Below are 24,390 nucleotides of genomic sequence, written 5' to 3' on the forward strand. Positions count from 1 at the left end.
GGGCTGAGGCTTTGAGATGGCCACAGTGGGAGATGGGGCCTCTGCAGGATGCCCCTCACACCCTGGCCCCCTGAGGTGAAGAAAAGAATCCCACCTCATCATGGCTGACTGGGCTTCTCTGCCCCCCGATCCCCCCACGCCACGGGACCCCTGACCCTGGCAAAGGGAAGCCCAACTGGAAGAAGGGGGCCTGGAGCCCAGGGTGCCCTGAGGCAGCCCTTCCCACCCCCTGAGATCAAGGCAATGGTGGTTTTACAGGCTGACGGGTCAGTCATGGCAGGGGCTTGGGGGGGGTGCAGAGCAGAGAGGGGGCAGGGTGCAGGTACCCCCTGTTGGGGGCAGCAACCAGCCACCCCCTGAGCAAACCTTCCTGCTCCCAACTCACCCAACCAGGCCAGAGGCACAGTCTCCCCACCCCCGGCCAGCTGCCCCCCACAGCCTCAGGGCCCCTCCGTGATGCTCGTCTGGATGTGGGGGCCAGCCTGAGCGGGGATCCCCCCCACCCCAGGGCACAGCGCAACAGTTCCAAAAAAATAGAGATTTGTATTCTTAAAAAAAATTAAATAAAAGCCCAGCTCTGCTGATAGGCGAGTGTTCCCCCATCCCCACCCCCACCCCCCTTGTTTCCCTGGCCTGCACCCCCATCCTGCCACAGACCCAGGGGTATTTACAACATGGAACAATAGAGGCCTGGGGTGGGGGGCACTGCGGCAGGGAAGAGGGGGCGCGGGGCAGGTCTCCCCCCAGAGGGGCCCCCCCAAGACAACACAACATCAACAAGAAAAGTTGCAAATCAGGCAGAAATGGGGACGTCATTCCAAGGTCCTTATATACAGACACTGCATGACCAGTGGGAAGGGGGGGGGCCCGGATGGGACCAGGCATGGGCATGCGGCAGGCAGGTGGGCCAGCCCAGGAGCAGTATAGGAAGACAAGGCCTCCGCCCCACTCCCACCGCCATCCCACCCCACCTTTGGTAACAAAAGCCCTTCAGGGAGCCCCTGGCGGTCAAGAGTTTCCTCTGGGAGTTCCCAGGGAGAGGGGCTCCCCAGTTCAGCCCTGCTGCAGGGCTGGAATGGGGGCGTCCTATGCCCGCCCTGGTTGGCCTTGCGGGGCACAATGAGTTAAAAGTGTGCTGCCCCCCCTTGACTCTGCCATCTGCCCAAAGTGAGGGGGTGATCCCTGGAAGTCGAGGAACCGGAGCCTAGTCATTGTAGAGGAGCCCTCTTGGGCATCAGCTGGGGGGAGCCCCATAAAGGGGAAGAGGGGGCTCCCTAGGGTTTGGGGGCTGAAGTGAGGGAAGAAGACCTGGACCCTGCATGGGGGAAGGGCCAGTGTGGTCATGAGGCCAGTAACCCCCCCACTCAGGGCCCTGGCCAGGAAGTCCACGCTGGAGGGGTCAGGAGCAGGGGCCCTGGCATGGGCCCACCTGGGAGCTGGCCGGTGGCTGGGGAAGGGATGGCCGGCCGGCCAGAAGGGGGCTCACAGGTAGATCTCGCGCTTGGCCGTCTGGGCAGATGCCGGTGTGGCTGCAGGTGGGAAGTCCGAGGTCTGGGTCAGGGGGATTTCCTCCAAGGTGGCCGAGTCCTTGCAGGAATCATGGCTACTGTGGGAGAAGGCACTGTAGGAGGGCAGGAGGCGCACGGGGGCCGTTTTGGTGTTCCGGTCTTCCGGGGGGCTGGGGCTGCCGGCGCCCGCAGGCTCCTGCCCTCCTCGGTCCTGGTAAGGCACGAAGGTGGAGAGTTTGAGGGCGCTGCTCTTGGTCCGGCGGCTGGGAGACGACTGGCCAGGCATCCAGCACGTGTCGGAGTGGCCAAACTCGCTGCACTCCCGGGTACATGTGCCCGTCATGGCGACGTCAGGCAAAGGGCGCAGGTCTGCAGGGGAGAGCCGGGAGGATGGTCCTCAGGCAGGGCAGCCTCGCAGAGCTCTGCTCCACAGCCTCCCACGAGCGCCTCCATGCCGCCTTGGAACGGGGGTGCACGCCCCTTCCTGCCCACTGAGCTCACAGGCACACACACCCTCAAATAGACACACACCCTCCCACCATCCACCGCAATAGACACACACCCTCCCACCATCCACCACATGCGTGCTCACACACACACACACACAATCTGTCCTTAAATAGACACATTCTTTCCATCCTCACCCACCCTCCAGCTCTCCTCTCACACATCCACCATATCTGCCCTCAGACAGGTGCACAAACACACACCCCATCTACACACTCCGTCATCTATCTCCAGACAAGCTGAAACAAGCACATTTACCCTCAGATAGGGGTGAGGAAACCCCCATCCTCATTAAAGACACAATCTCTCTCTCTCTCTACTGCTCTCTCTCTCGCTCTCTCTCTCTCTCTCTCTCACACACACACACACACACACACACACACACACACACACACACTCCTACCCTCAGATAGGTGTGGACACACAAATCTACACCAGGCATCTCTATCCTCAGACAAAGGTGGGCACATGCCTCCCTTCTGAGCCCCCTCCAGCCTCACCATGCTCCCAGTTGCCCTGGGACCCCACCCCACCCCAGCATAGCAAGGCCCTGCTACAAAGCCAGGGGTTTGCGTAGAAGCACACACTCACATATCCACAAGCACACTCATGCAGCCCCTCCCCGCCTCACTCCGGCCCCTACACCACCCACCCCCCCCCCGGCCTTGCCCCGCTCCCTGCCCAGAACACCCATGGGAACAGAAGTTGGCTGTCTGACATCAGCAGTAGCCAGTGTGGTTGCTGGGCAGCGGGGGTCTCCATGGGAACGTCTGGGCCTTGAGTACTTCCTGTCACAGTTGCCCCTGTCCCGCCCTCGCTTGGGGACAGTACCAGGCGGTGGCCCCCATCCAGGGATGTGACTGAGCGGCACCACCCTCCCTGGCTTGGCCTCCTGCCAGTGCAAGGTGAGGAGGGGACAGCTCTGTTGTTAACCCCTCCGGGGCTCTTCAGTTCAGGGCCGAGTGGGGGGACCCAACGTGGCACGGAGCAGAGCACGGGCACTGGGTGGGCGGGGCTGGGTGCTGGGCCGAGTCCCACAGACCCCAGACCCCAGAGCAGCTCCCACATACCTGGCAGTCCACCTCAGGGCCTGCTCCGGCCAGCCGGCTCTGCGCGGGCACAAAAAGGACGAGACGGGCGTGAGATCGCACAATGATGGGCAGGGTGGGGATGGAGGGCACTCTGAGACCTGGGGCCTGGGAGGTTAGACAAGAGCCCTGGGCCCGAGGGGTGAGGTGTGGAACTTTTCATCTTGTGGCGGGCTGGGGGAGTTTGGACTGAGGGAGGGGATGAGATCTGAGGAAAGCTCTAAGCTGGGGAGTCTTTCTATCCCAAGGGGAAGCTGATTTAGTCTCCCCACCACGGGCCACCAGAGGTGCCTTCACGCACACACACGCACTACACACATACATTCTGACAACACGCCCCCCCATCCATTCCCATGCTGACCTCTGCTCCAGCCCAGATCCCACGTCTGCCATCACCCTCCAAGCCCCTCCCACACAAGCCTTTCCCCTCCCCGGGGCTCCCCACTCCTTCTCCTCAGCCACACCCTCTCCTGCTCCTCCCGACAGGGGATCATCACACCCTTCTCTGGGCTCCTCATAGCATCCAGGGTCCCTTCCCTTTTCTCAAGGCCCTCTGCGCTCTCATTACCTCAGGATCCCCTCAAAGTTCCCTCACCACCACCCGAGCCCTCTGGCCCCCATTCTCAGGGTCTCTGTTCCCAGGAAGCAGAATAAAGTAGTGCTGAATTCAAAGTCTTTGGAGTCAGAGGTGCCTGGGTTTGAACCCCTCCCAGCTCTGTCACTTCCTGTATATGACTTTGGGTAAGTGACTCAACCTCTCTGAGCCTCCGTTTCCCCCACTGTAAAGGGGGCACAATAAATTTCTCAGATCCGAGACCGGTTGTGAAGGTTAAATGAATATATACCAGAAAGCACTCAGCACAGTGTTTACTGCTGAATACACGAGAGCTCGAGAGATGGAGGCTACCTCTAAGGTCTCGTCATCACTCACAGGCTTCTACGCATTCCTGGGGTCCCCTCACCGTTCTCGGGGTGCTCCATCTCTCCTATGCTGCCATCGGGGGTGGTGCGCTCATAGTGATCCTCAGGCAGAGCCAGGGGACCGAGTCGGGGCCCCGAGGATGACTTGCTGGACGGCGTCTCAGACTCCTCCAGGCCACTGTCGTAGTAACTGTGCTGGGACGGGTCCTGCAGCTCCTGCGCCTGGCTGGTGGCGGAGAAGGTGACTCGGCGGTGAGGTAACTGCAGGGAGAGGGAGTGTCACTGCCGGCCGGCCAGCCTGCGCCACGGGGCCACCACCGCACCGGGCTACAGCCCCAGCCAAGCCCACCCCCAGAGCTCCTAGCCCTCTAGGCCTCAACAGCAACCAGGAAGAGGCCCAGCCCCCTAGCACAGCAGAACCCCCCAGAAAGCAGAGACCTTAATAGAGGACTGCCCCTTGATTCTAGGTCAGCTCCCCGGACAGCCAGGACCACGCACTGGAAGTCCCAACACAGCACAGGCCCCAGTGTTATGATAGCTCCCAGGCCAGCACAATAAGCTTAATCCAGTACAACCACTTGTTAGAGCACAGCTTCCCAGTACTGGCAGGGCCTCTGTTTAATTCCAGACAGCCAACACCAAAACAGCACAACACCAGCCAACTCCCCTAATTCCAGCATAGCCTCTAAACACCAGCAAGCCTCCAGTTTTTACAACAGCTCCCTAAAAGCAGGACAGACTCCTAATTCCACAACAGCTCACCAATACCAGAACAGTTCCCTGATTTCCAAATAGCACCCTCCAGACTCCAGCTCCTCACCTGTCTCATTGCTCTGTTAACTTCTCATTGCCTCCAGCCAGTGGGGTGCTAACCTCTTTCTGATCTTCTGTTCCTCACCCCTGGTCTGTAATGCCATAGGCAGGACTCCCTGCTGAGTCCCCACCCACCCAGGTGCCCACCGCGTTCCCCTTCAGAGAGGCCTGGGAGTGGAAAAAGGTGGGAGGGAAGAGGGAAAGGGAGCCTGATGACAAACCAGGGCACCTTGGGGGTGGGGTAGCAGAACACTGGGAACTCCCCAGTCCTCCAGATCAGGAAACAGTATTAACTGGAGCGGGCAGGGCCCAGGAGGACCTGGGCATAGGGGGAGGGGCCCAGCAGACATCAGGGATTCGGAAGGCTGGCTTCTTCGAACGGAGACTCCTTCTAGGAAAGAGGAAGGAGCTTCCGGGAGGGGCCGCTGGCTTGGTAGAGCCAGGATTTAGGAGCTTGGCGCGGGGACTGGGGTGGAGGGAGGGCAACGGGGACAGGCTGCTCCCAGACAGCAGCCCTGCCTGCCTGCCATGGGTTGACGATCTGGCAACCTCAGCCTGGCACTCGGTACAACCAACCCATCCCCCAAACACCCACCTGGGACCACCACTGGTTCTCCTGCCAACTGGAAATTAGAAGTTGTGGAGGGCACAGACCCGGGCCCCTGTGGGCCAGGGGTGGGAGCAGCCCGGGCCCAGGGCCCTGCTGACGAGTCTCCAGGCTCCTTCTAATCCTCTAAGACCTTGTGGTGCTTTGTCTTTAAAACTCTCAATAGGAGGTTCTCAAGATGGCCAGAGGAGGGTGTCCCAGGTCTGCAGACCCACCCTCCTGATACCCTACACAATTTCCGTGCCATCCAAGGCAGCTGGGGTAAGGGAGGTTGTCAGCACAGGGAGCTTTGGAGCCGCCTTCCCACCTTGGCTCCCACCCCACCTTCAGGCATAGGCAACCCTTCTTGAGATCCACGTTGGGATCCAAAACACTGAAAGGTCTGGGTGATGACAGACAAGATCCCCAAAACTGACCTGATACTTGGGGCTGGGAGGATGTAAAGGAGCACGTCCACCTGGTGATGGAGTGAATAGGTTCCAGGAGGGTCTGGGAGGCACAGGGCAGTCTGGCTGTTGGGTGTTTTTCTTTCCAGTTTTCTTTTAAGACATTAGCCAGCAGCCCTCCCTCCCTGCAGAACCTGTGCCTGGTAATCCAAGGCTTCAGTCCTGCCTCCTAGGCACATCACTTGGTCTTTTTCCTATGATTCTTTTCTGTAAAATGGAGGGTTGGGTCATACTCAACACTAAATATTCCCTATCATTCTATGACTATCAAATCTTAAAAAGCCTAGATCCAAAATCTCTCTCAGACCCTAGTCCAGAAGTTCTAGACCCTTGCTGGTTATTTCCAATCGGCCGTCCCTATGGACCCTTCAGATTCAACATGCCTGAAACCAAATTCTTTTTCTTTACTCAGCGTCTGCATGGGCAAAGATCTCATCATCCTACCACCCAGATGCAGAAGGATGATATCTATCTGGGGATCCTGGTAGCTCTCCACTCACTCCCCATCCCTATCCCATATCCAATTATCCCTTGAGTCCTGTGGGTCGTTTCTCCAGAAGGTCAGCCTGATCCATCCATCCATCATGCCCTTTTCCACCATCCTTGCTCAGACCTTAGAGGTGCAGTCCTGTACCTTCACCTCTACCCACCTTAAACCCACCATACACTCCAGTAAACTCTCTAAAACTCAGTTCATCCAAAACTCGTGAGCTTTCGGGGCCTCCCACTTCTTAAGGAACTTTTGGCAAAGCATCTATGTCCTCTACAACCTACAGTCTTCCAGTCTCCTGTCTCAGCTCCCTCCTATACCCTCCACTCCAGCCAGAATCCCCTTTCTGCCCTCCCCCTGCCTCCGACTTGGTCACGCTCGCTCGCTCACTCCCGCCTCACCTCGGGATTGGCTCAGCCTCCCGTCCAACTCCAGCTCCTCACTTTATGAAGAGCCAGCTCAGGGTTCTCATTTCCCTCCCAGAAGCCCACCCCCATGTCCTATGCACGTTTTCTCATACTATGTGCCTCAAAGAAAGGGAGGGGGCACCATGGTCAAATAAATTTGGAAAACCCAGAGTTACACAAAGTTTAACAGGTTTTCCCTTCTTGCAGGCTTTGCAGAGCCTTTAACAGGTTAATGTGAACTTAGTCTTGGAACCCCTTTTTTATAGCGTAACAGAAAACAGCAGACTCTGGCAATCAGATTTCCTGATGATTTGTGTTTGAATTTGACTCCGTCGCTAACTAGTTTTCACTTCTGTAAGATGACCTGCATCACAAAGAGTTATGAGCAGTGGATGAGCTAATTCACATAAAATGCTCAGCGTGGTACGTTGCACCTGGTAAGGACTCAAAAAAATGGAAGCAAGTCGTGGCAGAAGTGGTAGAACAAGTTGGGAAGAGCTTTAATATGTGGCAGTTCTCACTGGTGAGAATCGACACCACGATTCTCAACTGCCTCATCTTGTTACTTGTATGTCTTGTAGAAATGTGACCATTTTTCCCTCAAGGTCTAATACTATGCTGAGCACACAGTAGGGATTCAGCCTATGTGTCTTAATGATGACACTGGTGTTGTGGTTTTGTTGTGTTTGAATGTTCAGTGTGGCTCCACGGATGGGTTGGACTGGAGCCGAGTAAGGGATAATCCCTCAGACCTTGAGAAAGAAAAAGAGATTAAGGAGCTAAAGGAACAGAAGAAAGAGAGAGGCGGTGGCAGCAAGGAGAGGAACAAAAGAGAAAGAATGATTGGTCAGGAGCTGCTGGAGGTGACCCTAGAGATGCTTATTTGTCCAAGGGAAACGCGATGAAACCAGATTTCACTTCCCCATGCACCACTCCTCCAAAGCCCCTAGGAGTTTTTACTTTGGGGGCACCCCGGGGCATTGGGGAGTTTGTGGACGGAATCAGAGTAGAGAGCTGGCACCCTGGACCTCCTGGGAGTGTCTCAAGCCTCTTCAGTCGCCACGGAGACAGGTTGCCTCTCGCCTCAGAGACTCCCCCAGGACCTGAGGCCCCTCACCCAGACTTTAGCCTCCTCCTCAGGCACAGCCAGAGACAGGGCAGACCCAGGAGAGCAAGAAGTGAGAGACGGAGAGAGAGAGAGTGAGTGAGAGCTAGCAGCTCAGGGTGGCCAGAGCAAGGAGCTGAAGGAAGGGAAGGGAGGGGGCCGGATAGGGCGCCTCAGCCCTGGTCAGCAGAGGGGATACAGAGCAGGTCAGTCCATAGCACTGGGGGATATCCTCCCCTCTCCCTGGGCCCTCCCTCCCGGCAGCCCAGACTGGTGACCATGGTGGGAAGACACAGGGCAGAGCAGGCTAATTGCTGGGTGTTGAGCGGTATTGGGATGAAGAGGCTGGGAAAAGGACTTGGGACGATCTTACCTCGAGGGAAGGTGCCTGGTATAATTAAGAGGTTCTCTGCCTTCACCTGAGGCAGCCAGGCTGCACTCCACCCCCACCAGCTGCTCTGGTCTGAGCTCTGTTGGGAGATGCTCCAATGTGCACAAACGGGAAAGGTCAAGTCTCAGCCAGCAGAGAAAGGGCAGGACTTGGGTGCATCTCCATCCGCTTTCTTGGTAAAGGGTGCCATTCCCAGGGAGGTCTCACAAACGTGAGGGAAGGGGACACTGCTGGACAGCTCCATTTGAAGCCTGCTCAGAAAGCACTTCCCCCAATCATGGACATGGTCATGGTGGGGCGGCGGGGGGACCTGGTCAATTAAGATAGGGTTGGGGCAGAGGGGCAGGTCTGGGACGGGGGAAGGGACAAAGAGCAGGGATGGGGAAAGTGAGGCAGGACATCGGACAAAGGGCTGTTTCCAGTCTCTCTCGCTCCTTCTCTCAGTTCCAGGAAAATAAGAAGCCAAAACTCCAAAAATAGAGAACTTTATTATCAGGGTGAAGTGTTTGGGGCTGGGGGAGGGGAACTGGGGCCCAGCCCCAGGAGTCTGGGGTGGGGAAGAGGGTGACACACAGTACACAGAGAAGGCACAAGTGGGGAGGCCCCCTTCCCTGACAGAGCGTCCACCTGGTTACCCACCAGGACCCCAGGTCTCCCCCTTTCCCCTCTAGAGAAGCACCCATGGCTGGTCTCGGACAGAGACCCACGTTTGTAGGAGACTTCTTCTCCATTTCCCGCCCCGCTTCTGCCTCCAAACCCTTCTGCTCACCTACCCATCAGTCCCCACCTGCAGGACCCAGCGGGTGGTCCAGTGTCCCAGAATGTGACAAGCCACAGGCCTCTCCCAGTGCGGAGCGGTGGGGGGGGGGGGGCGGGACACGGAGCACACCCTCAGTTTGCATTCGGCCCGACCCTCCAAGCCTGGGTGAGGCAGCAGGGTCATCAGTGGTCCCAGCATCCCCCGATCTTTGGCTCTACCTCCCACCACCGACTTGGGCTGGTGAGCACGGCAGGCCCGAGACACCAGCTCTGTTACTCCCACACCTCGGTCCAGATGGCCCCGTGGTAAGGGTGGGGTGGGGGCCGGGGTATGCTGAGCTTCAAGGGCTGGCCTACCTGCTTGCTGGGGTATTTGGGGGGGTTGGTGCGGTAGCTGTAGTCGGAGTACTGCTCAGAGCCCGTGGACGTCGTGTCCCCAGTGCCTACGAAAGTGTTGGCTGGTGGCAGGTCCTGCACCACCTGGTGCTTCTTGGAGGCGGAGGGTGACTGGGGCTGCAGCTGGATGGAAGGCAGTGGGGAATTAGAGCGATAGTGGCGGCCGAGGTCAGGGCTGCCTGGTGGGTAGTTGAGGGGCAGGTGGATGCGGGGGCTGTCCCCAGGGGCATCGCTCATCAGGTTGAACTTGAGGGATTTCTGCAGCCCGGCCTCATCCTCGTCCTCCACCGGCTTCACGGGCTTGGGAGACTTGCTTTTCTTGCCCTTGCTTTTGTTTCCCTTGGAAACTTTGCTGCTGGGCTTGGGGGCATACAGGTCCTTGGTCTCCTTCTTGCCAGCCTGGTAGCCACTCTTGGCCTCCCGTTGCCGGCAGTAGCGCACGAGCACGGCCAGGGCGATGAGCAAGGCCACGGCCACGACACCCGCCACCACGCCAAACAGGATGTTGCCGCGCTGCTTGGAGCGCTCGTATTCCGGATCCCCAGCAATGTCGATGTCCAGCGGCGTGTCCAGGCTGTGGCCCAGCAGGGTCTCCAGCAGGGTGCGGTTGGCCAGGGTGTCATTGACATACAGGTGGACCAAGGCTGTGCCAGAGCGAGGGGGCTTGCCGCGGTCAGTGACCTTCACCACTAAGCGGTGCAGCCCATGGTGGCGCCGCTCAAGCTCCTTTTCCAGGGTGATGGCGCCGGAATGCGACCCAATCTGGAAGAGTCCGTAAGGGTTGCCGCCGGCGATGCTATAGGTCAGCTCAGCGTTGACACCAGAGTCAATGTCCTCAGCTGTCACCTGGCTGACCGTCTCGCCCAGACGGGTCTGGGGGGTCAGCAGCCGGTGGGAGGTGTTGGAAGGGGCGGTGATAAAGGGTGCGTTGTCATTCTCATCCAGCACGTTGATGGTGACGCCAACGTAGGCCGAGCGAGGTGGGACGCCGCCGTCCACCGCCTTCAGCTGGAAGGTATAGGTGCTTTGCTGCTCCCGATCGAAGCTCAGGCTGGAGAGGATGGTGCCCGTGCCGTTCTGGATAACAAAATCACCATTGTCCTGCTCCACCGTGAGCTGCACCCGGGCGTTCTCCCCCTTGTCCCCATCAATGACCGTCACCATGCCCACTGGACTCAGCGCCGGCATGTTCTCCATCACTGAGAAGTTGTAGCCACTCAGCATAAACTTGGGGTCATTGTCATTGCAGTCCAGCACGTTGACAAGGACGGTGGCTGTGCCTTGGAGGCTGGGGCTGCCCCGGTCGGCTGCCACCACCTTCAACTCGTAGTTTTCCCTCTGTTCCCTATCAAGGGATGTCTTCACCCGGATCTCCCCAGTCTCAGGTGAGATGGTGAAGAGGCCCTTGGCAGCCGGCTCAGGCTCCAGCGAGTAAACCAGCTCAGCATTGGAGCCCGAGTCGGCATCGCTGGCAGTGACCTCGGCGACCACTTCACCTGGCTTGTTGTTTTCTGGGAAGGCGACCTCAGTGACACTCTGGGTGAAGACAGGTGCGTTGTCATTGACATCCACCACCTGCACCTTGAGGGAGTTGGTGCTCGAGAGTGGGGGGTTGCCAGAGTCCACGGCCACAATCTCGATGGTGTAGTCTTTGACCTTCTCATAGTCGAGCGGGGTGGTGGTCTGCAGGAAGTACTTCTTCTTGCTGTCACTTCCCGTCTCACTGGCCTGGCGGAGCTGGAAGGGCACGTCACCTGCCACCACACAGGTGACAGCTGCGTTTTCTCCCTCATCTCGGTCAGATACCTGCACCAGGGCCACAGCTGTCTCTTCTGCCACGTCCTCTGAGATGTTAGCCATCCCGTCTTGGTGAGTCACCAGCCCTATGCCCCGGATCTCAATGGTGGGGGCATTGTCGTTCACGTCCTTCACGGTCACCACCACTTGGGCTCGGGCACTCTTGGGGTTGGTGCCTCGGTCCTTGGCAAGCACCGAGAAGCGCAGGGTGCTTAGGTCCTCACGGTCCACGGGGCCCTGCACAGTGATAAGTCCCGTGTTCCTGTCCAGTCTCAGAAGACGCCTCACAACCTCGGGCACCTGGTGGAACGTGTAGTCGATCTCTGCGTTGGCACCTTGGTCAGAGTCATTGGCCTTCACCTACAGGGCAGGGGGAAGAAACAAGGAAAACGGGGCTGGGTTAGTTTGGTGATAAATTAAGCGACACATTTCTGCCTTTCCAACGAGCACGGCAGACGCAACTAATCTAACAAGGCACCCTTTCCAAAAGCAGCACATGCATGCCCTGCCCTTTTCCCAATCCTGACACTTTGGCATTTATTACGGATCTCTTTCCCTGAAGAGCACAGATACAGCCCACAAATCCTCAGTGGTGCTACAAGCTACTACTAGAGACGGGACAGGGCAGAACTGAACTCTACTTATCACTCCTATACTAGTCCACCCAAATATGGGGATGAGGATCCAATTAGCAGCTAGGGCAGCCCTTCCACCCGATTAAACTGGCCTTCAAACCCTTCTGAAGAGCTGGAAAGGTGTGAGTAGTAGAGATGGTGTGTATGCGTGACATATGTGTGCAACATGCATGCATGCACACACACGCGTTGTGATTACGTGAGAAGGTATGTTTATGCACGTGTCTACTGGCACACGAATGGAGACCCACGTGCCCCTCTGGAGGCCACAGGTGAGGGGATTTCTTTTTTGAAAGGAGCCAGGTAGGGATGTGGGTCAGAGGGAGCCCGCCAGGCCAGGTCACTACACTCTGTCAAAACCGGGGAAACCTGTTTCATCTCTCTTCCCCTCCCATGGCTGGCGCTGGCTAGGCATCAACTTGAGGAATCCAGCCGAGCCTGCGGCCAGGAGGGAGGGGCTGGTGCAGCCCACAGAGCCTGCTGGCAGCGGGCTGGGCTCCCAGCATCACACAATGAACTGTCTGTCCCTTTGCAGTGGGCGCATCCTTCCACGCCAAGGCCGACACACACTCGGCCCAAGTCTATACAAACATGGGTGGTAATGGGGCAACAGGAGCCAGGTGGGAATGGTCATGAGGTAGCACTGGTCAGGGAGCAACAAGAGGGATGGAGTTAGGTCACAGCCCAACAGAATGTGATGGCAGTACGGGCGGGGGAGGAGGGGGTAGGGGGTAGACAGGATAGGCGCCACTTGGCAGAGTCTCTGGGGAGCAGAGCAAGAGTCCTAGGTTCAAATCCCAGCTCTGCCACTTCCCAACTATGAGGCCTTGGGCCAATTATTTAACATCCTCAAGCCTCAGTCTACAAATGTGTAAAATGGGGATAATAATAGAACCTACCTAATGGGGGTGTGGTGAGGATTAAATGGGATGATAAGTGTAAAAATGCCTAACACTGCCTGGCACATGGCAAGCGCTCCCTAAATAGTATTTATCCCTCTTTTTGTCCATCCAGCTCTGAAAATCGGTGCTGACACAGTATTGGGCATTGCACCTAGCAGGCCCTCAGGCCACTGCTAGTCTCCTTTCCTTCCCATCAGGATTTTTTTGTCAGTGAAAACACTGGTGAGCTACCTGGTCTCTGCTCACCCCTCTAATGGTTTCTCCTCGCCCCTCCATCCCCCTGTTCCCCCAGTCTGTCACCAGTTTTTTTCATTATAATCCCCACTGTCTCTCTGTCTCTAGACTGGTCACCCACCTTCTTGTCTGCCTCTCTTGCCATCTCACCTCTCTGTCTCTGTCTCTGAGTCTTGACTTCTGTCTCTCTTTCCCTCCCATCTTGCTCAGTTCTCCTTCTGCCTCTTTCCCATTGCTGGCTCTCTCCCATCCTCTCTTTTCTGCTCTGTCTACCCGTAGCCTCGTCTCTGCCCCATTCTCCTGCGTCATCCCACTTCCCAGCTCTTACACACATGGGCTCTGAAGCCAAACTGTTGGATGTGGCCAAGGTGGAATCTGAACACATCAGGTGGGGGTTACCAGGCAAGTTTCCTAATCTCTGTGGGCTCAGTTCCCCATCTGCAAAATGGGGATAATGCTTACATTGTACTGTGGAGATTAAATGATATAATACACATAATGTATTCAGAACAGTACCTGGCACCTAGGCTATGATTATTCGCCATCCCCGACTGTCTGTCTCCCTTTTCTTTCTCAGTCTCTCTTCTACAGGTTCCAGTCCACCAGCCTCTAAAAAAAGGCCCAAACTCCTCCCCGTGCCCTGCTTCAGCTTGAGGACTTGGGATGAAGGGTTTCCCAGGACGGGTAATGGTGAGCCCTCCTCAGCTTCCTCATACCAGAGACAGACAGCTTCAGCCCATGGGGAAGGAGAAAGGAGCTGGGGCTGGCAGGAGGCCAGGGCTGAGATGACAGTGGGAGATACGCCCACCTGTCTGCAGGGACGCTTTCTTTGCTCTCTCCCAGGCCCTGACCCCACCAAGCTGCCCAGCCCCTGGGGCAGTTCCCATCGAGAGGGGTGTTGAGAGCTTCAGCAGAGGCCACCGACCCCCCTACTGTGCCCAGCACCCCACACCCATGGGTACCCTGTGCCTAGGGGAGGAGGTGGGTGTACAGACATCTGTGTACAGTTTTCTAGAATTCTGAGGACTCACCTGGCTAAAATGATCTCTTGTGACTGTCAGGGATGGGCAAAGCAAGGCTCTGTCCTCCAGCCTCAGGAAACTCGCATGTGGCTAAAGGGCCCCTGGTTGGGAAGACATTCTCATCTCTGGAGAGATTCTACTTGGACAAAAGGCGGTTCACTTGTTCCAGCTCAGCTCACTTGGCTGGGGAGAAGGATATCGTTTGACTTGGGAGGGGGTTTCACTTTGCAGAGGTTTCTCCAGCTCGAGTCTGCCTCGGGGATGGGGGGATCACTGTTCATATGCTATGTCACTGTCACCTGAATAGCTTGACAGAGGAAAGTAAATCCCCTGCTGGGGTGTGGTGGACTTGTGGGAAGGCCTCACCAGGCGGGGGCTGGGGAAGAGAGATCTCACCACAACATCTTGGCCATCTTGCCCTTAAGTGAAGGGAACTCTCACGAGGTTGGGGTAGGCTCCCATTTCTAAATGTGGGTCACCCTGACAGTTAGATGGAGGGGCCTCTCACCTGGATGACTGAGTGTCCTATGGGGCTGTTCTCAGACAGCTCAGCCTCGTAGGACGGCCGCTCGAACTTGGGGGCATTGTCATTGGTGTCGAGCACAGTGACTCGCAGCAGGGCGGTGCTGGCGCGTGGGGGGTTGCCACCATCCTGCACCTTGATAGTGAGGTCATAAGAGTCCACGCGCTCCCGGTCCAGGTTGCCCATCACGATGAGCTGCGGCTGCTTTCCGTCCTGGTCCTCTGCCACCTGCAGCTTAAATAGCCCCTGGGCCTCGGGCCCCACCTGCAGCTCATAGGATGCCACACCGTTGGGGCCAGCATCGCGGTCCGAAGCCACTGGGATGGAGAAGAGTGAGCCATTGTTGGTGTTCTCGGGGATGGGCAGCGTGATGACTGGTGAGGCGAAGTTGGGCGTGTTGTCATTGATGTCCTGGACCTCTATCTGGCCCTCTAGCAGCCGGGGGCTGCCATTCTGCACGAGGTCCGTGATAGACACCTCAAACTCCAGGATGCAGGGCTCACCAGGGAGCTGGTTCTGGCATTCTCGGAGCCCCTCGCGGTCGATAGAGGTCTCCGTGGTAAAGATGTCGCCTGTCTTGCCATCCACCCGCAGGTACGGGGCGCCTACTTCTAGTTTGTATAGGTGGCCCACGTCTGGAAAACCGTAATCGGCTGCGAGGCTCCCAATGAGGGTGTTGGGCGGTTGCTCCTCTGGCACCTTGTACACCACCCGAGTGGCGTGGCCTGGGGACGGAGCCAGCAGCAGCAGAAGGGCCAGCAGCAAGGCAGGCGGCAGCAACCGTTGCCCCCCAGGGCCTGGGCTGCGCCCCAGGGACCCCATCCGGGCAGGTTCCAGAATCAGGAGGGCTGTACGCGAGGGAGACAAAACAGGGGGTCAGCTGGGAGGAGGGCCCAGGCCCTGGGGGCTGCCCAGAGCCAGCCCCCGACTCCCCCTCTGCCCCCGACTCCCCCTCTGCCAGACCTCTGCCACTGATCTCCCGGGAGAGATCTGCCCTAGTACAGAGCCCAGAACCCTGAGTCTCACCCACAGCTGGTGTAGCAGCGGTGTCTGCCCCAGCTGGAGGAGCAGGTCTAGAGCAGTTCCTGCCCAAGGAACGCCCTGACCCACCTGACACTCCCTCCCTCCCTCCCTGCTCTCTACTCTGTGCTTTGCCTAACACCTCCTTCTCAGCAGCATCCTGCCATAGTCACCCATGCTAATTACCCTGATACTGAGATAGGGAGAGACAGCAAGTGGAAGGGCGAGACCAGGAGCAACCCCCCCACCCCACCCCCCACATACAAGGTAGGAGAGAGACGCAGGTACCCTCACGTTCCCCAGACCCCGGATCATCAGCTGCCCACACTGAGGGCCACTCACGTTGGCTGCAGGGAGAAGGGATGATGTCACGTTCCTCTCCCTTCTGAGATGCCAAGTCAGTGTACGCACAGGAGGTAGGACATCTCAGATCCCTTTCTCCTGGCAGTAATCACCCTAGTGCCCGATGTCCCCACCCTCGTGAAGGGCCAGCTTGGACTGGGCACCAGTCAAGGCTTGAAAACAGTTAGGGCTGTGGAGTATGTGTTAGCCCTCCCCGAGCCCCTTCCAAACAAACATGCCCCTGGGCACTCACACCTGTGTGTACACACACAGCTCCCGGGGCTCCTCTACCCTCCCTCTCCACCAGGGTGGGGGACGGCGGGGAGGAGAGACACGGGCAGGTATGTGGAAGAAGAGAGTAGACGTCAAGACTGGGGTCAGGACTGTGGTCAGAGCTGACTAGCCCTGGAATTGGCATTGGGAGCTGCCCCAGCCTATCCTTAGCAACTAGGAGCCCAGCAGGTCTAACTGGGACAGAGCTGCCAATAACACCAGCAGCCTTGCCCTGACCGCTCACTCCCCATATCCCTGCTCAGTCTCTCAGTGAACATCTGGCCCCTCCCCCGCTTAATCGGTCCAGTCCCATCTCATACCTGCCTCTCCCCGCCCACCCCCAAATCCTTCCAGTTAGAGCCCTGTATGCCCCAGCCAACCACAAGCTGCACCGCCATCACCACAAGAGCCTGCTTCTTCTGCCCATCTCCCCCAGCTTTGAGCTGTGCATCAGCAGACCCAGCCAGACCCTCCAGCTAAGTCCCAGTCTTGACTCCCTCCTCCTCTCCAGCACTACCACAACCACGGCCAGCCCTTCTATTCAAATCCAAAATCTTCAGCCCAGTATTTTCAGCAGAGGCTCAGGCTCAATCTTCCTTCCCTAGCTCCTGGAGTACGTGCCCCATACCTGGAAATCCCACCCCAGGCCCTGTCACAGGCCACACCCACCCACTGAAGGCAGGTTCTGGTCACCCAGGAAGCCTTCCCAGGCCTCCTCAGCCCTCGGTGACCTCTCCTTCCTCCAACTCACAGCCACTTATTGTGTGTCTCAATCCCATGGCAATGAATCACTGTGCAGCCTGGGACACCGCCCGCCCGTGTTGTTCAATCCCAGTTATTGTGCACTTATTCCTGTGTTCTCTGCACTTATTCCTCTCCAAGCATCCCGAAGGAAGGGACAGGGCTCCCTACACTCATCCGCCAGCCCCCACCCATTCACCTTCACAGAGCTGGGCGTACTATAGGCGCTCATTCATGCATTCAGTGAGCGTTTATTGGGCACTTACAACATTCCAGGCGCTATCCTGGGCAGTGGGACACAGCGGCGAACAAGACAGATGCAATCTGTCATTGTGGAGCTGACAGTGGTTCTAACTCAAGGACTATTTGTCACTTTTGTTGGGCTGTACCCATTTGACAGATGTAAGGCAGCAGGGTGGAGAAGAGCAGGGAATGTGACATCAGACAGTCTGAGGCAAACCCCAGCTGCCCACTTTCTGACTGCGTGAGCTGGAGCAATTGACTTAGAGCCTCGGTTTCCTTAACCGTAAAATGGGGATAATACTACCTCTTTCCTAGGGAGTTTGAGATCATGTGGGCTAAATGCCTAGCACAGTGAGTATTCAACAAATGCTCCCTCAAAGCACTCACAATTGTAGTTAGGTAGCTGTTTGGGAAATAACTTGTGAATTGTTTCTCTTTCCTATGAGACGGTGAGTGGAGACTGGGAGAGCCTCTGCTCTGTTTACTCCTACATCCTCAGGGCCTTGCCCTGGACCCTGCACACTGTAGGTACTCAGTAACAGCTCATGAATGACTGTGACTATTTCACCTCTCAGGCTTAGCCTATCCTGGAACTTTCTGTATGGTCACTGCTTGTTTTCTTGCCCAATTTCCCTACTCCACTGAGAACTCCCTGGGGTCTGATTTAATCCTTCTCTGTGTAGGTCCCTAGCAGACTCTCAGCAAATGGTCATTGAATGCAGATTCCTTACACAAGCACAGCCCCTCCCTGGTCACTCCTCGCACTAACAGGCTCAACGCCTGTGAGGCTGTTATCAGATTAGTGTGTGTGTTTGCTCTCAGCTGCAATCTTAATCTCTTTAAAGGAGGGAGGGATCTATCTGATGCTCTATTTGGATCCACCCTCCAGCCATTTCCCCTCTCTCTGCATGGACCTGGCACTGGGCTCATCTTACCAACAAGCCTCAACCCAAACACACCTGTCTCCAAAGAACCTCATTCCCTTCCAGGCGCCTTACCCTGCCCCCCCCCCTTGCACAGCACACACACGACATGGGATCACTGTGAGCACCGATTCCGTGCGGAAGTCTTGGCAGGGTGGGGGTTACTTGGGAGTTACCCTGAACATGACAAAGAGGAGAAATAAAGCAGTGCCGGCCTGCCTCCTCTCCCTCCCTCCAGATCAACGGTTTGTAACCTTTTTGGGTCACATTCCCCTTTACGTATTTTATGAAACCACACCGCAGATTTTTCCAAGAAAAATGAACACTCAGAAATTTTGGCTACGAATTCAGAGGTCCGTGGTCTGGCACCGTCAGGGTGACTTTCATTTGTAGCCGCTCTAAGAGCTACAGATTAAGCACTGACCTTGGGGGCTTCCTTCCCCATCTTGGGTCACAACCAGGGGCTCTAACCCCTCAGGCCTTCCAGGCAGCACAAACATAGCATGCTTGTGACACATTCCCCCCCATCCCCCCTCCCCACGCCTGCCCCCTAACTCTCATACACATTCTCTCACTCACCCTGTCACCCTTAGGGGTCAGGAAAGGATTGTGGCATCTAACTTCTGAGTTGGGAAGAAAACCAAAAGGGAATATCCAAGGCAAGCAAGGTTGGGGGCGGGGAGGGGGCGCGGTTTCCTGGGAGGAAGGTGGAATTTGGGGGGGAAATGGGGTTGGGGGAGGGTTGCCCAGAGTAGGTTGCCCAATAAGAGCTGAAGAGAGTTTAGGCTCTTTTAAGCACCTGGAGAGTTCCTTTAAAATGAGTATTATCTGGCTCCACCCTTAGGAATTCTGATTCTGGAAGAGGGACCTGGAGAAACCCCCAGGCAGCAAGGTGGAGGCAGCAAGGGTCAGGAACCTTTTGGGAACAACTCTGAGGTACTCTAGGTCTTTGGAGTTAAGAAAGCAGCATAAATTCTATTATCATCACCTTTATTACCATCATCACTCTCCTCACTATCACCATCGACCCAACTAACACTCCCCGAGAGATTCTGCTACATTTACATCCATTTCCCACCTAATCCTCCCAACCCACTGAAATGGGTACTATTTACTATTAATTTATGGCTCCCCATAATACAGATGATAAAACTGAGGCTCAAAAATAATAATTGCCTTAGGTCACAGAAGTAGTAAGCAGAAGAGTTGGGATTTGAGAAATAAGAATGCCTCCTCACTGAGTTGGGAAAAGGCTGGATGGGGGAAGGCAAATCAGTGGTTGTTATGTACCACCCCTGCCACCCCCCCTCCCCGCCCCCGCCAACACACACACACACACACACACACACACACACACACACACACACACACACACACAATCAATCCCTGGGCTGCCAAACCTGCAGGGCAAGGAGTGAAAGAGAAAGAGAGAGCCTAGGGTTCAAGGTCCAAAGGAACCCAGGCCTCCCAGGATGCAGAGAGAGAGAGAGACAGAACAGCCAGGAGTGGCAGTGCGGCAGCCTTTCCTACCCCCTGCTCCCACCCACCATCCCTGAACTTTGTCCTGGTGGTTGGTTGCTGGGAGTCCTTAGTCCCAGACAGCAGCCTTTGAAACGATTAGTGCCTTATCTGCCCTTCCCTAGGCATTGGCTGCCTTCCCAGCAGGGGTGTCCCCACCTCCACCTAACGACACTGGGTACCCAGGACCCTGAGAAGCCAGAGCCTCAGTAGGGGCAGTGACTCATTCTTCTCAGGCCAGAGGAGCACAGTGAGGTGTGAGGGGGCAGAGTCCAGGGAAGGGCAAGGAAAACGCCATCTGTGTCAACATCTGGGGAGGAAGGAGAGCAGTGCTGAGGGTTCACCTGGAACCTTCATTGACAGTCCACCTCGGGGACCAGGGGCCATTTCCTGCTGAATGCTGTGGCCAGAGAGGAAACACACAGGGGCAGACATCACTGTCCCAGAAGCCAGGTCAGCCCTGACCCTCACTCCTGCACTGTTACACAACAGTCACCACCACTGTGGGCACAAATCACCAAGGGACACAGCAAACATCTGGGAGAGGAGGGTAAGCAAGCTGGGCTGTGTGGGGTGGAGCTGTTCAGAGGCTTCCACAGTGAATAAGTGCACAGCCCTCAGTTCCTCTCCCTTCTTTTTCACAACCCTCTGTTAGCCTCTTCAGGGTTTCCAGGCACCTGCATTCTTGAGTCAGACTGTCGGGGTTCAAACCCTGGTTCCACCACTTCCTAGCTGTGTGACCTTGGCCAAGAGACTTTACCTCTCTGAACATATTTCCATATTGTGAAATGGAAATAATCCCGCCTCTTGAAGTTATTTGGGAGGATTAAATGAGAGCCGATGCATTAAGGTCTATTACGTTGTAAAGGACAGATAGCTTTCCATCACCGAAGACAGCACTTGATTTCCAATATCAGGCAAACAGCAGGTGCTCATTGGTTCAATAAATAAATGAGCCAATCCCCTGCCAGTTGGGAAGACCTATGAAGGCAAGGATGGTGTCTGTCTTACTACAGTACTGCACCCTCATCACCCACCATGGGCCCTAGCAGACAGTAGGTGCTCAATACATGGTTGAAAGAATCTCTCTCTGCAGCACCAACTATCCTCTCTCACGGTAGGGGCAGACCTCACCCGTATCAGAAGGGCCTCCTCCTTTCCCATCTCCTCTCCCCCCCAGCCTTGACTCCTGCTCAGCTCCTCCCCCCACCCTTGCAGACCTTCTCCTGACCCTTCCACCCACACTCCGCGGCAGTTAGCTCACCATCTCTACCTAGCCCAGCTCCCCTGACCAAGTAGCCACAGCAGCAGCCCGTCTTCCAGGAGTACGCCTTACCAGCAAGACCCCCCCTTTCCAGCTGAAATCCCTTTTGGAATTGGGGATTGGGTGGGAGGGAAGGGAAGAAACTAAATGCAGCCAGAACTGAAACCGGACCTGCTCCCCTACCACCCCGCCCCTGGCAGTCTCTGGAGGCCCCTCTCATCCCTCTCTCCTCGATTCCACTCCATCCCCTGGTCTGGTCGTAATTACACATTTCAATCCTCCCAGACCGCCACGTCAAGAAAGTAACACCCCTCCACCCCACACACACCTAGACCTCTGGGCTGTCACAAACACCTTCTGCGCGCTCTCCTTCCTGGCAGCTACCAAGGGTTGGCCCAGAGCAGGTAATGGAAGGCTCTCGGCGTTTTCCGGCACGACGTCCTGGACTCTGCCGGCCGGGGCAGACCTCAGCCTACACCGCCGCGGTCAGCGGGCGCTCCCCGTACACCTCCTGCGCGCGGGGTATCTCCTCCCAGAGGACGCGGGAGAGTGTGTCGGGGGAGGTGGGACGGCGGCTGTTCTCCGCCAGCCTCCGGCTCGGCCGGCCCCACCCCACCCCCACCCTCAGCAGGGAAACGCCGGGCCTTCCCGAGCGCAGGGCGAGGCGCGAGCGCGCCGCGGTGAGAACGCGCCTCACCGGCGTGTCCCTGGTGCCCCCAGCCCCAGGGGCCGCCGCGGGGACTCCCTCCTCCTCCGCCTCTCGGGCCTCAGCCTAGGGACCCCCGCAAGCCGGCGTCGTCTAGAGCCGCGCAGCGGGCGCAGTGAGGGGGCGGGGAGGGAGCCAGCGCCGGAATCACAAAGCAGCGAGCCCGGCCCGGAGGAGAAATTCTCGTAAAACGGACCCTCTAGCGGAAAAAGGGGGCTTTGCCCCACTCTCAATCGTCAAAGACCTCAAAGCAGCCCCGAATATTTCCTGCTAGAAGGAATGGTCTCCGACCACTGCTGAAAAACTGAGGCCAGAAGTCTGGGCTCCCGAGGGTAGCTGGGGGGGAAGGGGTGCGAGTCCTTCTCGCCTGCCGGTTGTGCTCCTGCGCGTGCCGCGCGCGTGCCCTCCTGGTCCCAGGGCCTTGCCCGCACACACGACTCTGGCCTGCAGCCGGGACCCGGCGGAGAGGACGCCCAGGTGTGAGAAGAACACAGGTGTGTGGGCCCCAGGTGTGCTGGGGATCCAGGTGGTTTGGAGAACGAAGCTAAATGGTCCGAAGAGGGTCGCAAACACCGCCCAAGGCTTGCACCCTCTGCAAAGGGACCTAGGGCCATGGAGCTCCGGGGAGGAGGGGTTGGCGCGGCCTGTCAGGTCCAGCTCGTTCCGGGAATTCCCGGCCGGCCGGCCCCGGAGTGGGGGTGGGGAGGCGCCAAGCGGGAAAGCAGGTCCGGCCAGCCCCTAGGGTTCCCGCTGGGCCGAAATTTACACTCACTGTAGGGCGCTAAGGGGAAACGGGCTCTAGGGGCTCTCCGGGTGGCCCGGCGGCTTCCCCTGACGGAATCTGGCCTCCGAGGGTGAGGGACAGAGCGTGTATGCTTGTGTGTATACGCTGCAAGGTGTAATGTCACACTGTTGGTGGAAGGTGTGTGTGACACCCAGTGTTAAGATGTGTGAAGCAGTAGATTCTGTGTTTGTGACCGTGAGGCGCTGCTGTGGGTGCCACTTGCTGTGTTAGGGCGTGTGCCGTCAAGGAGTGTGCTGAAACACTGGGTTCTGTGTTTATGGGTGCAGTCGAGGGGTGCAAGCGAGACATGTGTTGTGTACCTGTGTTCTGGCCAAGGAGTGTAACATAATTTATGTTAGGGTGTGTGCCTTAAAGGAATATGTGTGTGCGGGGCTGGGTTTTGAGTGTTCATCTGGCGAACTGTGGTCGTGACACTCGTATGTGCGGGCATGAGATTGCTTTTGTGTGTCCATGTCGCCGAATGTCACACCCGGTTGTGTTTTGTTGCTTTGTATGGCCACGGGTTGTGTGTCCGTGCTGCTGAGCGTGCAGAAGCTGAAGCAGATTCTAAGCTACTGACGGTGCCCCAGTGGGCGCTGGTGTGCGGGAGGTATGCCTGTGTGCACATATGTATGTATGTGTGTACATATGTCCGTGGTCTGGCCCTCCGGGTGCCCGCGGGGAGCTGGAAGCGCCTGAGTGATCCGAGCTGGTCGCCCAACAAGTGTGTGTGTGTGTGTGTGTGTGTGTGTGCGCGCGCGCGCGCGTTGTGAACGAGGGTCCTTGCTTGCTACATCCTCGGGGACGGCCCCCCTTCCAACTGGGGGCTGCGGGCTTGCCCCAGGCCATCTCCATCCCTCGCGCGGCTGGAGCCCCCCTATCCCCGCAGCTCCAAGCGCTCCGGGGTGCAGGGCGCCCAGGCTGGAGCCCAGTCCAGCACCCGCTCTCCTCGTTCGGCTATTTGCGGCGGACCTTGGAGCCCAGGGTGCCCCAGCCGCAACCCCAACCGCCCCCACCTCAGCCCCGGCGCGCTGAGCACCGACCGGGCCCCCGTGGCCTCGCTCGGCCAAGCGCCCCTCCCTCGGCTCCCGCCGGCCATGGCCGCTCCCGGCCGGGAGCCACCACCGCCTCCACCGCCACCGATCCTTACCCGCCTGTGGGCAGCGCAGGCCGCGGGCCCTGCAGTCCATGAGCCGCCACCGGCCCCGGCCCGGGCTGCGGCTCGGCACGGCACGGCTCTGGCTGGCGCTGCGGTTCAGGCTCGGCTCCGGCTGGCTTTGGGCACAGCAGCCCCGGCGGCTTCGCGTCCGCGCCGCGCTCCCGCTCCCCGAGTGTGTGAGGCGGCGGTGGTGGCGGCAGCGGTGGCGGAGCCAACGGCGAACGGAGAGCACAGCCGGGCCCGCCCCCTCCCTCCCGCCCCCTCCCTCCCCCTCCCTCCTGGCCCGCCCGCCTGCCTCCCTCCCGCCTCCCTGCCCCCTCCCCCGCCCAACACGGCCGGGAGGTGGAGCTCGGGACCGCTCTGGTCCTGCTGGGAGGGGACCCCAGCACCGCTCCCCAAAGCCAGGACCCCTTTGGCTATCTCTCCCCTACCCGAGGCCCGTATACACAGACCGTCCCCCTCCCTGGCTCTTCAGTTTACACTTATCCCACCCGTGCCCCCATCTGGGACCCCTCCCGAATTCCTTTCCTAACCTCACTCAAACACCTGTCCCCTACCCTGCCCCCCTGGGAAGTGGAGGCACGGGAAATGTCTCCCCCGGTGCCTTCTTTTCTGGGCATCTGCTCCTCCAGATCCACCTTCTTCCCGCCCAGACCCCCAGATCACCCCGAACGGCCCTCCCTTCTCACTGCGCTCAGGGGAAGTCCACCCCTCCCCCTCTGGCCGAAGCCGCAGAGCGGTCAGCGTCGGTGGCCGCAGCAAGTCTTGGGGGTGGGGCTATGGAGGGGACCGTGCGAGGGAGAGGGTAACGGGCCCCGGGGGGCTCCTCTAGAATGAGAACTGGGGAGATGTACAAGTGTGAGGAT

At 57.9% G+C, this 24,390-nt stretch overlaps 1 protein-coding gene across 6 annotated transcripts; it reads right to left on the reverse strand.

Annotated features, from left to right (window-relative positions):
* Positions 1-630: 630 nt before the first annotated feature.
* Positions 631-23,684, reverse strand: PCDH1 (protocadherin 1). 6 transcript variants are annotated; one of them, XM_060143848.1, is made up of 6 exons: positions 23,516-23,566; positions 18,130-18,270; positions 14,537-15,399; positions 9,400-11,595; positions 4,066-4,285; positions 631-1,877 (listed from the first exon to the last, which is right to left on the reverse strand). In XM_060143848.1, the coding sequence occupies exons 3-6, from the start codon at positions 15,371-15,373 to the stop codon at positions 1,483-1,485; spliced, it is 3,648 nt and encodes a 1,215-aa protein (XP_059999831.1). In that variant the 5' UTR covers positions 15,374-15,399; positions 18,130-18,270; positions 23,516-23,566; the 3' UTR covers positions 631-1,482. The 6 variants fall into 6 exon arrangements, 4 of the variants coding, with proteins under 4 accessions (XP_059999831.1, XP_059999828.1, XP_059999829.1 ...); XM_060143849.1 differs by lacking the exon at positions 18,130-18,270 and adding an exon at positions 3,086-3,124 and having other exon boundaries at positions 1,749-1,877; positions 23,516-23,684; XM_060143845.1 differs by lacking the exon at positions 18,130-18,270 and having other exon boundaries at positions 23,516-23,684.
* Between the last annotated feature and the right edge of the window lie 706 nt (positions 23,685-24,390).

The sequence above is a fragment of the Lagenorhynchus albirostris genome, chromosome 3 (genome assembly GCF_949774975.1).
Source record: "Lagenorhynchus albirostris chromosome 3, mLagAlb1.1, whole genome shotgun sequence".
NCBI classification, from domain to species: domain Eukaryota; kingdom Metazoa; phylum Chordata; class Mammalia; order Artiodactyla; family Delphinidae; genus Lagenorhynchus; species Lagenorhynchus albirostris.

What these genes read in the sequence shown, in the direction of transcription:
- PCDH1 (XM_060143845.1), bottom strand. Translation starts at nt 23,555, where the DNA reads ATGGACTGCAGGGCCCGCGGCCTGCGCTGCCCACAGGCGG. An exon ending in CCTGCGCTGCCCACAGGCGG is followed by an intron (nt 15,400 to 23,515) that starts GTAAGGATCGGT and finishes CCTCGCGTACAG; the next exon opens with CCCTCCTGATTCTGGAACCT. An exon ending in CCAAATACCCCAGCAAGCAG is followed by an intron (nt 4,286 to 9,399) that starts GTAGGCCAGCCC and finishes CTCTCCCTGCAG; the next exon opens with TTACCTCACCGCCGAGTCAC.